The following is a 16,408-nucleotide window of genomic DNA, read 5'->3' on the forward strand; positions in this document are numbered from 1 at the left end:
TTTGTGCACGAGTACAGCAATGATAAACTCAGACACATTATAACGACAAAACAGTAATCTAACACACGATCCCATTCACCTCTATGGCATTAGCATACCTGGGTCACTTCAAAGTGCTTCTTCTTAACTGAACGTTTGAAAACACATCTGTAAAGGAATTCAAACAAAGCAAGTATTTGGTTAAGCTTGTTATATAAGCATCACAGTTGCGTCATGTCTGCACGCACTATTAATGTCAATGCATATCGATGCCAAAAGGACCTTTTGACGTGATTCAATTGCGACGTAGTCAGCCTTTACGAACAATCAGAACATTCTTAATGAGGCCTCATGAATATTCATATATGTATCAAAATGAGGCTAAATTGGACAAAGATACATTCGCACAAATCTCAATCTGTACTTCCTGGTTTTAAATTTCCCTTGAACCGTACATTAAGAAACTGTCCGGTAATCCTGGAAAATAGCGGAGAAATAGGAAAGGTCTACAAATACTGTTCCGAAGCAATTCCACGGATTGAAGGGCGAATGATTACTGTTCTTCACGAAACATCTCGATATGTCACATGACCTAGGTATATGGTTAAAGTTTACGACGTTGCGCAAGCAGTTATGAAGGGAAGGCGCTCTTAAGTCACGGAAATATTACCAAGCTCAATCATTCTCGTTTACTTTATCAACATATGTACAAAGCAAAAGACTAACATATTTCGTGACCTAGATTTAAATATTCTACTTCCACATGGGAGTAGTGTTGTTATTTCTTGAGTTGGATAATCGAGGTTATCTTAAGATAATTAGATCAAGATAGCTCTCCTTGAATGGATCTCGGCCAAACAAAATTGTTTTATTCATGTGACGGAATCTATTTGTACGGTATTTTCTGTTTGAAATGTATTGTCCTATAGAATCTGTTTTATAGATACAGGTTATGTATCCATGCATAAATTTTCAGTTGCACCCACTGGTGATGGCGATGTGCCACAATTGCTGAGGGAAACTAATCGCCATGCATTCATTTACATACATTACATTCACTAGCTGTGCTGGTTGGGCAAGGTATTTCACCAAACCTGGGAAGATAGGTATTCAACGAAAGAAAGATTTCCAGCTAATCAGTGCCAATGTTTGAAAAAATGTAATACCGTAAAAACTTCAGTTATTTTTTCATCATACGTGAATTTACTAATTCCAAACGTCAAGTTTGCTGTTCAGTTCTTCTATCTTGTCGTCCTTTTCCCTTAGTTGTCTCTCCTTTGCTTGCAATTTGTGACTGAGTTGTTCTATGTAGGACAAGGGGGTCAGTGGCTTCTTTACCACTTAGTATGATCTGTCTTTCTTACTGTACTTGAGATGACTGGGGTGGATTGTGGAAGGTTCTTCAACTAGTGACATGCTTGACCAGCAGCATCTGAAATATTTTAAGCAATAAATATATTTCAGTTGTTGACTGTCCAGTAATATTTCATGTATCCCAGAAGTGCTGGTCAGTATGCAGCAACTTTGAAAGTACATGTTTAATGGGTTATTAACAACATGTGTGTGTGTGCTGGATGTACTTGAAGTGTTACCTTGAATAGCTTTGAATATTTTATTACTTTGAACATTTGCAAATTAAAATATCCTTGCGTTCACGACATGAGTGTCTTCACATGTCCATATGTTTTAAAAATATAATGGACCGTTCATAAATTATTTTAGGTGGGGTGATGTACTTTCTTTAGTGAGGGGAGTGGTTGAGGGTCAGTTGTGTACACATGAGCCACGGGGATGGTCAATGAATTTTTACATGAAAAGGGGGGAAGGGGGGTGCGGTGTGAATGTGCATGTGAGTGTGTGTGTGACTTTCACATTCCAATGTGCCCCTAATTAAAAACCTTGAATAGAGAACAGTTTGTACACTTCACGTCAATACTATCTATACCATACTTACTGAAGTACCTGTGAATAATTTTCCAGGATATCTAAATATTTTCGTAAACCATTTCCTTCGTGTGATGTTATCTTTGGGAATACGGTGAAAACACGCCGTAAACCAGTCCGACACAAAGGCACACAGCAGTAATCTTTCGTTTTCGAGGGCGCCACTTTCAAGGCTGCGTCAACCTATTTAAGCCTCGCTTTAAATCTGACTTCGAGGTGATGCAAATTGGCTAATAATGGTCTACACCCTATAAAAAAATTCGAATGCTCACCAAGATATCACCAAGTATAGTCTTTTAAAGTGTGACAAAGTCACGAGTCACGAGTCGATCAGAATAACTGTAATTGATGACGTCACGTTCAGATCCAGGGAACATGGAATAGACAAAGGATTTAACGTTCTCCGAAGTCTAGTCAGTAAGTGAGTTAAGATCTGAAGGTAGATCACTGGACTAGGGACAATGGGGACTTACGGTACTCTAGCCGGTTGGAGGAGAGATTCTGTACACAGGTACAACAATGTCATCTCTCCATTCTGTATTAGTCGTTGGGAATAGAATTTGTCCCCCAGCCACATGTGTTGGCTTTACGAGGCGACTTCATGGATCAGATGGTCAGACTGGATGATCCGACTGACGATGTGTCAGTGTCCCCCGATGGCGAGGACGGATACCCATAATAAGGAATTAGGCCCAGAAACGATTATCATCAAGTTCATACAGACATACCCCACTAACCCACATTAACAGACGTCTACACGTGACTATTAATTGATTGTGTGATGTCCCATAGAGCAACCTATTCATTATCGACCAATCCAAAGGACGACAGTACCCACTTTTCCTTGAACCAGTTACAGCCAGGGCAATTGAACGTAAACAGTGAGGTCGCTACATATGTAGGTTACACTTTCGTCTCATATTCCCGGATCACTTTAATTTTGTAGAGATAACCCGTGGGCAGTTGCTGCAAATATGCTGCAAGAGGCGGCTGACACGTTTCACGTCTTGTAAATAAATGTTTTTATCTTAAAGACTTCAGTGTTGTGCTCAAAATCTCTCAGACACGTTTATGGTAGACATGAGCATGCGAAAGACTTTTCTAAATTTGATTCATAACTGACCCAAATTATCTTCGATGTAATTCTCCGTTATATTTGCATCATATGCTTAATACAGTCCGAACGCTTGTCTTGCCACAATAAGGTCGGTATCCTTCAATGTGCTGCACTTTCCGCAAAGAGTAAAGTTATCACGGGAAGGGCTTTATGGGACGTTCTTATAAAGTGTCTTCCAAAGGCTTATTATGAAAAGTTTCAAAATTTACATCAACACGTAATGACTTGAATCTGTCCACTTCTGAACAGAGCTGGGGCAATCACACGACGGACCTGGACGGATGTTTATGAGCGCTCTACAAATATGCCATTATGGAGAACCTCTTTAAATGGTAGCTTGCATTATGTCGAGGTTTATGATTTGAAACTACCGCTAATGAGGAAACAAGGGTCCTAGGATACATATGAATGGATGTGTTTAGTCGCCTTTGAAGATACATTTACTGGACAGATGCGACGAGTTTCATGTATGATCTTTCAAAAACATCTGACGCGGTAACGTGCCTGTCCCTTGTGAGATCGATTTGTAAGATCTTTGATTGATGATCTGACGAAGGTGAAAACCTTTACCTACTGCGAAGCATGATGATTCTTTAGATAAAGAGCCACAGCACACTGTATAGCACAATGAAAAACTTGAAATGTTGGCTTTGGCCTAGAATTGGTCTTAGTAGGACAAGGTAAAGCTGTTGGATGATGGGATTGGATTAGGTCTTGGCTCGGAGTCCTTCTTGATAGCTTTGTGACACATCTGCGGAGCGTTTGGAACTTATTAATTTAATTATCTGTGTTAGTATCTGTGCCACTATCGATCCAGCTGGTTCCCATGCCTATCACTTTCAGTGCTTATTATCTATCAGTAACTATTTGGGCCTGAAGTTACACGTGCTTTTGGCTTCTATTTGTCCACCGCAATCGTTAATTAACAGAAGTATGTACAGGCCAAGTTTCCACCATTGCAATCATATCACGTTTCTTGTTCTCATATATACATATAGAACATTGCCTCTTTATAATTGAGAAAGTAACATTATCCTTGAACATTGTGTTCAAGTTCCAAATACAACCAATGCTATATTATTTGGTGGTTTGTTTAAAGGATATTGTCTGTTACTTATAGCTACGTGTGTTTAAGTATTCTCTTACAACGAACTCATTTTGTACACAACACATAAAAATGTTATCAGGAAACATGGCGATATTTCACAGTGGTGTCTTTTAAGATAACAATGCTACCTATTTCAAGAGGAACAAAGAACTGCTTAAAATTTGCACAGTAAGTTCTCTATCCACAAATGCTATGGTGACCCTGAAATACCCCTGGTGCAGAAGTAGAAGTACAAGTGTTGTTCTTGGTTTCCAAACCAGTTTTACGTCAGATTTTTCAGATTTTCAGATTTCGCAAACCTCTGAAATATTATGCGTAGGAGTTAAAACCCAACTGATCAATTGGCTCGCCTTGCTGGAGCCGGAGCACAAAATATCTCACTGCGATTACTTTAGGGTTTGTTTGAAAGGAATTTGTGTCGCGTTCAGCATACTATAAATCTAAATACAATGAGAACCCGATTTCTTTCCCAACGTGAGCGATAAAATATTGTGACGATCAATTTAGTCTGACCTCCCCACTCACAATGAATTAGAAACTACCAGAAACGATTATACGCAAGTCACATCAAGACACAGCCCAATAACCCACATTAACGGACATCTAAACGTGACTATGAATTGATTGTGTTATGGCAGCCTCCTCATTGTCGACTTGCACAAAGAATGACGGTGCCGACTTCTCCGTTGCTGGACAACAGAGAAGCTCTTTGGCCACATTACGTTGCAGTTATCTCCCATTGGTGATAAAGGCTGGGGGCTATATGTGCCCTAAGACCCCGCTCCATCTGTGTGTCTGTAAGCTTTGTGCGTACATTGCGTTGAAGACGTGATTGACATTTTGAATATATACCCTTCAAAGGAAAGTAGGGGAACCTGCACTATGACGTCTGGTAGAACAAAAAACATTGAGAAACGTTACAATGACATTCATCTTGTGTATGTAGCATCATTTCAGGTTATCACCACACACAAACACAAAGCATGCACAACGTGGGAGCCTCCTACACGTGCATGAATCTTGACGTTTTCAATCTTGACAGGTCGATAAATCACTGCATACCATTTCTTCCGATAATTTTCTTGCATCTGTGCATGGTCAGGTTTTTCGGGGTCAAATCACACAATACTGACTGAAAATTGTAAACCTGAATTTTTTATGTCATACTCCAGTCACCTAACAAGGGGATAACTGAACGAACAGCTTTGCTAAATCCTAAATACCTAAATCATACATATACTCGTGTGCTGCATGTATGATATAATGTATGATATAAAATGTGATAGTGTTGCGTAGGCCATATGGCTGGATGAAACTAACTGCTCCTATTTATCTTTTTTCTACGTGACACTTTTACTATGTGTAATAACACTTAAATAAAATATTATCTTATCAAACCCTTTATCATGCTACCTGCACTACCTGCATGGGTTCATGAATTTAACGTCACCTCGACAATATTCCAGTCTACGACGAGCATACATAGTAAACACAAGTAACTTTTAGAAAAGACCTGAGGCCTCCATAAGAAGATCTGGCATTTCAGTTAAGCATAACTCCTGGGAGATATAATTTTCCTTCAGGTATTCTGTTATAAGGGTAACGCTATTTTTCAGGCCATTTGCAGGAGCCCGAGGTCTTTCATTAACTGCCAGACGAAGGAGGGCAGTTGAAAAGACCGTGGGCTCCTGCAAATGATAATGCCCTTAAAAATAGCGTTACCGTTATCATATATAGATAAAAATTAATAGAATTTTTAATAATACAAGAATAGGAACAACGGCATCGCTTTAGAAGCATTTACTGCCAACAACAAACGACGGAGATCACTGACAAACTTTATACAACTATAGACATGTCATACAACACAGATGACGTCACTATTGAGAGTGACGACATTCGACCTTGACCTTTGCCGATACTACCAGCCGCCATTGTTTTCAGCGATGAACAAATTTAAGACTTCAAGTCGATAGTTTCATTGCTGTATGATGTCAGTTATGGTACAATTGTTATGGCTGGCACAGGCAGGAAAGTGCGTATTGGCACAAGTACATGTGACGAATGTGAGCCAGATATATGGTCAAAAACGACCCCTTGTTCACGAGCCGTAGGTGATTGAACTTCAACAGCTGAGCTACTTATGGCGTCACCTAACAAACGGCCCGTCGTCAAGCATTTTGCGGGCATTTTCAAGTTACAGTGGCCCGTTCATTTATGATAACGTGCGGGTGTTTTAATGATAATTTTATCCATTTTAGCTATAATTAAAAGAAGTGGTTAGTAATTTGTTTTACTTTTTCCTTACTTTCGGAGTCACCTTTGTCATACTTACTTGAGTAGAATGTGTGTGGACGGGTATATAGTCAGCGTTCAGTGCTGTCTCTATGCCCTGCCCACCTTGTCCCATATATGTTCGATGGTCTTACCACCTTAATGCTGAAGGATTGTCCTTTTTCCCTGTAGTCCAGTCCAGTTTCGTGGTGAATAATGGTAGATCTTATAGACGCCCTCCATGAGCTTGTCAAGAACTCCACAAGGACAGATCTTTCCCAGCATTGGGCCAGTTCCAATCTTGGTGCGATAAACGGAATGGGTATCACCTATGGGACATCATTTCTTACTTTTGCCGTCACCAGTCCTTGTCATCATTGCTAGTCTTTGACATGCAGTAAGGACTGTGTACACAAAACGGATGAATGTGACAATAAGAGCAGTTAAAACCTGATTTGTGAAGTGTTTGTTTTTTTCGCATCAAGAAATATAAATTCGTTATAAACATGCGTTATCCAACACTCACCACAAAGAATGTTCTTCATGAGTGTCCCGTCCGACTGAATGTTTTCGTTGTCTGTGAATATAATCAGGTCTAGTAGTGTGTCATTCTCCGCTGAGAATATTCAAGACTTTGAAATGAATCAACTACTCAAGATAAGAACTGTAATTACATGTACATTTGATTGATTTTAATTTTATATTAATGTGCTTCCTCAGAGTAATTTACTGGAGAAAAAAAGCATGTTGGATGGCTGTAATATCTTAAATCCTGCAGAAAACAAATGGTCATTACAGAAGGAAATTGCAGACATCAAGGATGTGAATGGTGATCATGAAAAAGCTATGAATGTCATAGACTCTCTTTGATTTTGATTTATGCTATAACTTTTATTTTATTGGGTTTATGATCAAAGCCCCAAAATGTTGATAATTTGTAACACTTAAAGGATGGGTAATTGCCTTAAGAAAAGGGGAATTCTGCAGCTAAATTAATTCTTCCCCGAATATTCTGTACACCTGAAATTGTTGTGTTTATCCGACAAGGATTTTTCATATTCACAGGTGAACTCTCAGTCACCGTGATGCATTGAAAATGTAGTTGAATGGCCGCCATTCGTCTTCCTGGGCACCCAACCTTAATATGCATTACGCCCCTCGAAGAAGTGAATCAATCAATCTACTTTGATTGTGAAATACTTCAAAAAGGAAGTTTCACTAAAAACGCAAATCTCATGTATTTACATTATGAGTAAACTTGCTGGCGGGGAAACTGCAGGTTTCACAGAATCAGCCGGCAGTGCCTAATCATGCTGGTTCATGAGGTCATATACACACATTGCCATTAGTTCCTGCAAAACACAACACCACATGACCGACACGACACAACACCTGGGCAATTAACCAGCGAGTTTAATAAACTAGTACACCATCAGTCAACATTAGAATGCTTGCAACCAAGATTCAGAAAATGTTATGATCACAATAAAAACGCACATCAAAAATTTAAGTGATGCAACGGAATTACACACAGAAATTTTAATACCATTTTAGTAACAATGCAAAACAATGTTCTAATATAACCAGCATATACACGTTTGAACATAATGTGCTCAATCCTGAATGGTTTCTTACTTTACCAGTGTGGGCTTTTAAACAAGCTGCATACTATAATAGACCCAATGCATAACAAAACATAAACAGCATCCATAGTTAAACGGGACTGAAGTGACATAGTATCAGTAGTAGAAACATGGAATAGCATCAGTAACATAGACTACCAGGTACAGGTAGCCAAGGGTATGTAGTGAGTGAGTAAGTAAATATCTTAAGACATGCCCGCCCAAGGGTACTAATAACATGGGTTGAACAAAAGCAAACATTGAAGGTACATCAACCCATGGGCCCCGCGGAACAGTGAACAACATATTTGTCTTACCAAACACCCCCAAATTGATTTTGTCTTACCAAACACCCCAAAATTTATTTTGTCTTACCAAACACCCCCAAATTGATTTTGTCTTACCAAACACCCCAAACTGATTTTGTCTTACCAAACACCCCAAAATTAATTTTGAACCGTTGAAGCATGGGTAGCGAATCGTACACTTCAGCCTACCTGTGTGAATCAAACGATTCGAATCTTGCATCTTGCTGGGTTTTTTTGTTTTGTTTTTTATCCCCACCATGTTTTGTCTCAGTACTTATAAAGTCGCCGCGGTGTAATTCCCCGTCTTAATATTCACAGGGACTACATTTATTTATTTATTTATTTATTTATTTATTTATTTATTTATTTATTTATTTATTTATTTATTTATTTATTTATTTATTTATTTATTTATTTATTTATTTATTTATTTATTTATTTATTTATTTATGTTGGAATCCGAGCCATTTGGAAAACAAATTTAGAGTTATCTCCTTTCCATCGATTTGCATTCGCAAATCATCGGTATCCAATGAGCTGCTAATGGCAGCCGGGTTACATTGAAATGTGCCTCGCTTGGGTAAATTGAAAATGACGGAAGAGCTCATTTATGTGTGAGGTACGATAAACGGCAAGTGAGTATAGGTTCTTAACAGTAAATAGACGTGTTGTAGACAAACAATGTTTGTGGGTAAAGTTCAGAATGAATTAAATTGGCTGGCCCGCTTCTATATCATAGTGTGGACACAATGACGACGTGGAAAAAGGATGATCAACATAGAACAAGATGTATATAAATGTGTTATGCCTTGATTCTGTCAGCTCAGCTCCATCTGACTAACGCTATAACAGTTACAAGTGTTTGACTGTGTCTGTTATCAATTTAACCCTTGATCGTGAATCAATGCAATTTATTCCTAAATATCAACTGCATAAAAATTGATAAATTGTTAAAACAGTTACGGAGCCACATGACTTATCACGCATTTGAAAGCACTACCCCATTTCACATTTATGATTTCAAGGACCAAATAACCTCGGTCTTGTTTCGGTATATTGTGCTGTTCTCTATTGTTAAACTGGTGTAGATTTATATATTTTTGTGTATATCTGTGATATTCTAGTTACTTTACTCTCCGTCGTTGACTGGATTGTAGTATCAATCTTTAATTATTGTTAATCTATATATTGATTTAGTCACGATATGGCTGAAATATTGCCAAAGTGACGTGTAAATTCTAACTCACTCACTCACTCGATCTTGTTTCGGAACAACGAAACTGTTCTGTTCAAGGAGACAGCTACAACATATTAGTAGCGTAATCGGCTGTATACTGAGTGCTTTGTTGTGTGTAAAACATCGGCCTTGTGCCAGATACCGTGAAAATCCGCCGTAAAAGCCTAGTTTAATGACCTTCGATTGGGAACTATTAATTTTGTTTTTGTGTATGATTATTCCTTTTGTTTTAGTTTCACTTTTTCTCGAAATGAAAAACGATTTCATTCCCTCCCACCGAAATAAACAAATTCTATACGTTCGTCACGACAAGAAGAAGCAATGACACGGTACGCTCTAATCAGCCATCAACTCAAATAAGAGATGGCTTGTCAGAAAATCAGTTGAAATTACACCAAACAGGAATTCGAACTTAATCAGGCAGATGAAAGTCCAAGCTTATACAGAGCCTAAAAACTTCACGATCCTCACAGATGTAGCTCAAAGGCAATATCTGGCGTCACCCAGTAAGCGTATAAAGCATTTCATGTGACATATTTGTACTTGCACAAAAGCATCGGTATTTAGCGGATAATGAGAAATAGGTCTGTCGTTTTAAATCACCACTGAAATATTTTTGGCTGTGTGCATGGACACTCTGAAGAAAGGTCGGTCAGAAGAAACATAATTTGGAGTTACAATATAGCCATTGGATAAAAGGCAACGCATGGCTTGTCATTCACACATCGATCAATATGTACAGTCGTACACTCTATATCATCACATGACCAATCAAGTATTAGTTCTCAACACGCTGATATCACTCTTAAGTTTGCGCGTAGGGAAGGTGTTATTGGCATTTTCTTGGAAGTAGAATGGGCCAAATCATAGTATTGACGTATAATGAGTGAGTGAGTTTAGCTTTACGCCACACTCGACACTATTCCAGCAAATTGGGCGGCGGTCTATAAATAATCGCTTCTGGACCAGGCAACTTCATGATCAACAGCATGGGCATCGATCTCCACAGTTGGCAACCGATGACATGTGGCTACCAAGGCAACGAGCCTGACCACCCAATCCCCTTAGTCGTCTCTTAACACAAGCATGAGTTACTGAAGATTAATATTCTAACCCGGACTCCCACGCAATACAATGTACGATGATTATGCGAAAACTAAGAAACGTCAGATGCACAAATATCAGCTATATTCTTGATTTCAGTAGTGAAAAACTGTACGTCTAATATGTACCTTCGTGGGCTACTTCTTCCTTATCATTACATTAATGCCATTTGCTGTTACTGCAGTTATCATGTATCCATTATTTCTGGTTACTGACGGGCACAAGAAAGGCAAGTGTACATGTAAGTGTATTACAGTTCTGTAATGCACATAGGCTAGATATGGACAAATATTGAAATGGAAGTTGTATTACTATCAGTGGAATCATACTGTTTTTCATTTGTATAATCATTGATTAGGTGCTTGTTATTATGGGTCACAGTCCGTATCATATATGTTTAATGGCAATGGTATTTTTAGCGTCAGGTCTTTATGATAGCGCTCCAGTTACCTGCCCTTGGCAGTCTATTGTTAACTTCCTGTTCGTGAACGTTCTGGCTGAATACTGATACAGACACGTTTTTTGGGAATGTTGGAATGAATTGTACTAGAAATGTGTACTATGAATCACTGTAAGTTGCTCATTGTTTGCTCAATGTAATATTGAATATTGTAACAATTCACAAAGTGTGTTGCATACGACGTTACAGATGGAGATATGGGTCTGGTATCACCTGCGATAACACAACAGCCACAAAATTAGAAACTACACATTGTGAACTGTGTGTGGTATACAAAATGCACCACTATTGTCGATGACATGACAAGGCCGAGGAATGGAGTTGTTGCAATTAGGATATGAACTGGTGACTACGAGAAACTGTTAGGGGATAACCTCCACGTCATCACCCCATATAGCAATTCACGTTATATTTTCTTTTTCTAGAATTGTACAACTCGTCGTTTTGACTCATCAATTATTATGGAACGTCAAGTGCATTTTTTATGTCATGTCATTTTCGCTTAACAAGCACTGGACCTTTCCACCACCTTCTCAATACTGACGTTTCAGCTGGCCTGTGAAGATCACACAGAAGAAAGCAGCCCGAATAGTAATAAAATATGTTCAGTAAATTTGAGACCAATTTTCTTTCGAATTCATCTTCATGCAGTACTCTTTACATGGCACAGAACCATTGACGGCCCGTCTTATTTTGATAACGGATCCTGAATTCAAATGCAACATAGCACACAAAAAGTCATTTTAATGTCACACGGCATTTATTGTACTCTTAGTGGATTGATTAATGTTGGGGGGGGGGGGGGAACACAACAGAAACTCCTGACACTATTTAGCTAGTATAGGCCAGCCATGGTCCTAGAAGGGACAAAGTCCGAAGGATACCATTCGCTTAGAGGACGTATTGCCTCTTCTGCAGGAACCATTAGGACTCCACTGAGAACAAGACTATACTCTCTGTCATTGCCAGAAGACTTTAGTCTCTGTCAGAAAATCAATTTAACGACACTGGCAACGTTTACTGGTGGGTTCTCGATATTGTTCTCATGCGTTTGGGGAAAACCAGAAACAGATTCATATGTGTCATACACACAAAAAACGCATTTTCCTGAATCTGAAATTTGCTAACAAAGGAATAGATGCTATAAATATACGCTTTAAACCCACATCCATCAGATTCCTAAAATGTACCAAAGTATTTCCGAATTTAGGAAATACAAACTATACCTTCCATCACAGGCTTAGACTCAGTAGAGAAAATATAGGTACTTACTGCAGGCAACTCTTCCTCCGAAAACGGCAATGTGCATGTTTAGTGTTATTGTAGACATAACTCTGCCTATTGACAAGTGCAGTTAACTATGTTTATAAAGAACCAGCTTGCAACGAACTAACGGATTTAAGAACTGATTTCTGTGTCCTTGCCTCTTGTTATATATTATAGTCGGAATGCGTACATAAACGTACCCCGTTTTGTACTCTATCGTACAAGTTACGTCTGGCCTTACGTGGTATAGTGTTGAAGCGGCACAATAAATGTAAATTACTAGGGGCCTCTTCTGAACCGGATCACAAATTGGAATTGCGTTACTGAAAAATAAAAGCCAACATATTGAATGCCTTCATTATAGATCAGTTATGACGACAGTGCGATTTACTTGTGAGCTTTGATACTGGATTTGTTTAGGTTTCGAGAACAAGTTCATTTTCAAAACGTTTGATCGTACGTTTCTTTGACAGTAATAAGTCAATATGTAATGCAAAAACATATTATGAAAAGCATGGTGGCCTAAAGTCGACACACAAAGGTTTTCTTGTAGATTCGGGAAGCAATGACTAGCTATGACTGACCTGAAGTTCGACCACCTGGCTACTGGATTCTTTGTATTTTGAATCATGCGTTTTGCATTGTGTATTTTACGTATTGCGTGAAGCGAATCCATTCATCACATTTGGATAAATAAGTTTATGCTTGTGTTCTAAACGGAAGTAAAGGGTATAACGAGTTGGTTCTCTTACAGTCACAGTCGATATATACATATAGTTTCTGTCGGCTGAAATACTGTCTGTGTGGTATAAAATGCTAATGGCACTGTTTCACACCACACTCCTCTAAAAGTACATGATGTATTTCTTTCATATACTATCAGCCCTCAGGGAAGGACTTTTATCCTGAACAAAAATTGAAACCTGACACGTATATTTTCTGGTTCTTTGTTCAAGTCGTGAGGTCAGTGAGGAGACGTTGTGCAGCAGTACTCGCGTCTGACGTTGGTAAAACACGATAGTGACGTCGCTTTGATTGCCTTTCATGCCAGTGTGAATTCCTTTCTTAACGGTCACGAAGCATTTACCCTTTTTGACGCTATATGCTATAGATAACAATATTGTGTGTGGTTTTATCTTACAATTTTGTACTACAAAGTTCCAATGAAATCGTGCAACGTTTCATTAAATCGACTCTCGCGCCCTTTCTCAGATGAATATCTTTTTCAAGAGAACCCCGAGAGGGTTAGGTCCATTGGACTGAATTAATATTTAACGTCACCTAGGCAATATTTCAGCCATATCGTGACGAGAACATATCTGACATTGAAAAGGAATATATGGATATTAAAACAAATGTCGACGAAGGACAGTAAAACAACGAGAATATCACAATTTAAATTAAAACAAGCATGAAAAGTTAAAAGTTATAGCACTATTTGGACAATACAATATAAAAACAGACTACAGGTCGCCAGGAACAGAATCTAGATCACCACATTAAGGACAATGGGGACTTACAATATCTTTGCTACCTGCATGGACCGTAGCTGGATTCCATCCGATCAGCCGCTGGCGATTGTAATAAATGTTAATTAATGTAAAATTAAAATAACAAACGATACTACGGCTAAAAAGAATAAAATATTATGGGTCTTACGTGCCTTCACCTTTACGTAATTTCACAATACTTCAACCCCCTTTGAAGGTACGGCCACAAACAATCTCAGTTACTAATCTAAACTTCCAATAATAAGATTATCCATTTACAATTGTTAAGAGTATGTATTTTCTGTATATTTTTGTTATTAATTCAGTAATAATTATTATTGGGTCACAACGTTTAGTGTTTTGAATAGAAATTATGGTGGGTCACATTTCGTATAATGGGTGGTCCACATTTTTAAGATTTTGGTAGCAGGCTGTCCGGAAATTATCTTGGTTATACGATCAATAACATATCACAACATTGTTGACCAAAAACTTAGAAACTCGTATGGTGTTGCAACGAAAGTTAATGATGAGGTGACGTAATCTTTAAAGAGAGGGTGAAAATTTACATGGTAAAATGGTCACCGACTTCAATCACACAAAAGCTCTCAGACTGGTTTAAGTGAATGTCAGTAACACGCCTGCGCATTGATGACGTCAGCCGTTTGATGACGTTGTTAGGGATTCTCTGCCAGACCTCTCTGAGCGCTTGAATCAGCTGTTGACGGGTTTGTGGAGGTGCTTGACGCTGTCTGATTCGACGATCCAGGTGGTCGCACAGGTGCTCGATCGGAGACATGTCAGGAGAACGTGGAAGCCAAGGCAGAACGTTGACGTTATTGCGATTTAGGAAGTCCTGAACAACTTGAGCAACATGGGGCCTGGCGTTGTCATGTTTGTCTCATTATGCCTCCCCAGATCATAACACTTTCTCCGCCGAAAAGTTCAGTCTCCTGAATGCAGCAATGAGCCATTCTTTCACCCGCTCTGCGGTAAACTCGTCTCCTGCCATCGTTCTGGAACAGACTGAACCTGCTCTCGCCCGAGAAGAGTCCCCTCCGCCAGTCATGAATCTGCCAACGTCGTACTTGACGTGCCCAACGTTGTCTCTGCTGCCGATGTGCAAGGATTAGCAACGTTCCTCTGTAGGGTCTGTACTTCCTGATGCCAAAGGAACGAAGACCGTCTAGCCACGGTCTGTCGACTGAGGCGGCGACCTAACGCTGTTGCTGCTGTTGACGTTGCCGTCAGGAAGCGATTACGTAGATGAAGAATGCGAATGTACCGGTCTTCCTGTGCGGTTGCGATTCGTGGTCTCCCTGAGCTGGGACGGTCCCTTGTTTGGCCAGTCTGTTGGTACCGCTGGATCAGGTTGGATACCGCTGTGGTCGAGCTGTCGAAGGTTCTTGCATCATGGCCTCGAGAAGCCCCCATTTGGATTATACCGATAGCTCTTTCACGTTGCTCCGCTGAAAGTCTTGGCATTCTTTCGGTGGTTTTCTGGTTACTGCTATGACAGTGAGGTGTGCACTCTCTGTTTATACTCAAAATTGCACGTGGTTTTCTTGAACAAGCAAGAAAACCAATTTTGGGAAAACTTGCTCGTAAAGCATGATTTTGAAATGTTGCGTTTCTATGTTTGTTCACTATGTTTTCAGTGTCTGTGAAGAAAGGAAATGTTATAACGTCGTATTTTGCTTTATTCAAAATTAAACTTTTAATTTTAATCAACAATGTTAAGGGTCAAGTTTCTTTTGGACGTGAGTGTATATATAAAGGCTAGTTGCCGTGTTGAGACGGGCGAAACATTAACGATTACTGGAGTGTAATAGCCGCCATTGACATTGGTGAGTTTGCTATATTATATTTTGTAACCCATTGCCTTAGATTTTGTTTCATTTGTATTGTATTTGAAATCAGTATTGTGAAATTGACTTGTGAACTTGTATAACTTGCTCTCTTGCTTAGATCTACTAATACGGTAACCATATATGAATGTTTAAGACTTGTCTTCGTTCTGTTTTGCTTGTTTACAGGGGATTTCTTACATCGTTTGTAACGGCAAATTCTTAACTGTAACAAAAATTCATTTAACAAATCTAATTCTTTTTAAAATGCAATGATTAAATGATAACTGATATTGATAAAAAGATCCTTCATGGTTCGTGATTTGAAATAGTTGTCCCTTGTGATGGAATAATCAACACAGTCAAGCAAGACATGCTTGGCCGTGATTCTTTCATCACAAGGGATACAAAATGGATAACAGCTTTTTACAGGTATTTATGGGTATATCTCGTAGGGCCAATACGACATCGTCTCATGACGTCTAATTTAAACTGGCCAAGTAGGTGTAACCAATATAGGGTTTCATTGCATGTAATATGTTGATAGCTACCACTTCTTCTGAATCAAATAACGGATGTTCTAATGCTAGCTTTGTAGTCAGGGTATGGAATAACACAGATTTGTTGAGTGCTGCCTTGGCAGCAAGATCGG

General features: G+C 39.0%; 1 protein-coding gene across 1 annotated transcript; it reads right to left on the reverse strand.

Annotated features, from left to right (window-relative positions):
• Positions 1 to 14,974: 14,974 nt before the first annotated feature.
• Positions 14,975 to 15,394, reverse strand: LOC137283942 (uncharacterized). Its single transcript, XM_067815614.1, has one exon. It carries the CDS (start codon positions 15,392 to 15,394, stop codon positions 14,975 to 14,977), a length of 420 nt encoding a protein of 139 aa, XP_067671715.1.
• Positions 15,395 to 16,408: the final 1,014 nt, after the last annotated feature.

Source organism: Haliotis asinina, chromosome 5 (genome assembly GCF_037392515.1).
Source record: "Haliotis asinina isolate JCU_RB_2024 chromosome 5, JCU_Hal_asi_v2, whole genome shotgun sequence".
NCBI classification, from domain to species: domain Eukaryota; kingdom Metazoa; phylum Mollusca; class Gastropoda; order Lepetellida; family Haliotidae; genus Haliotis; species Haliotis asinina.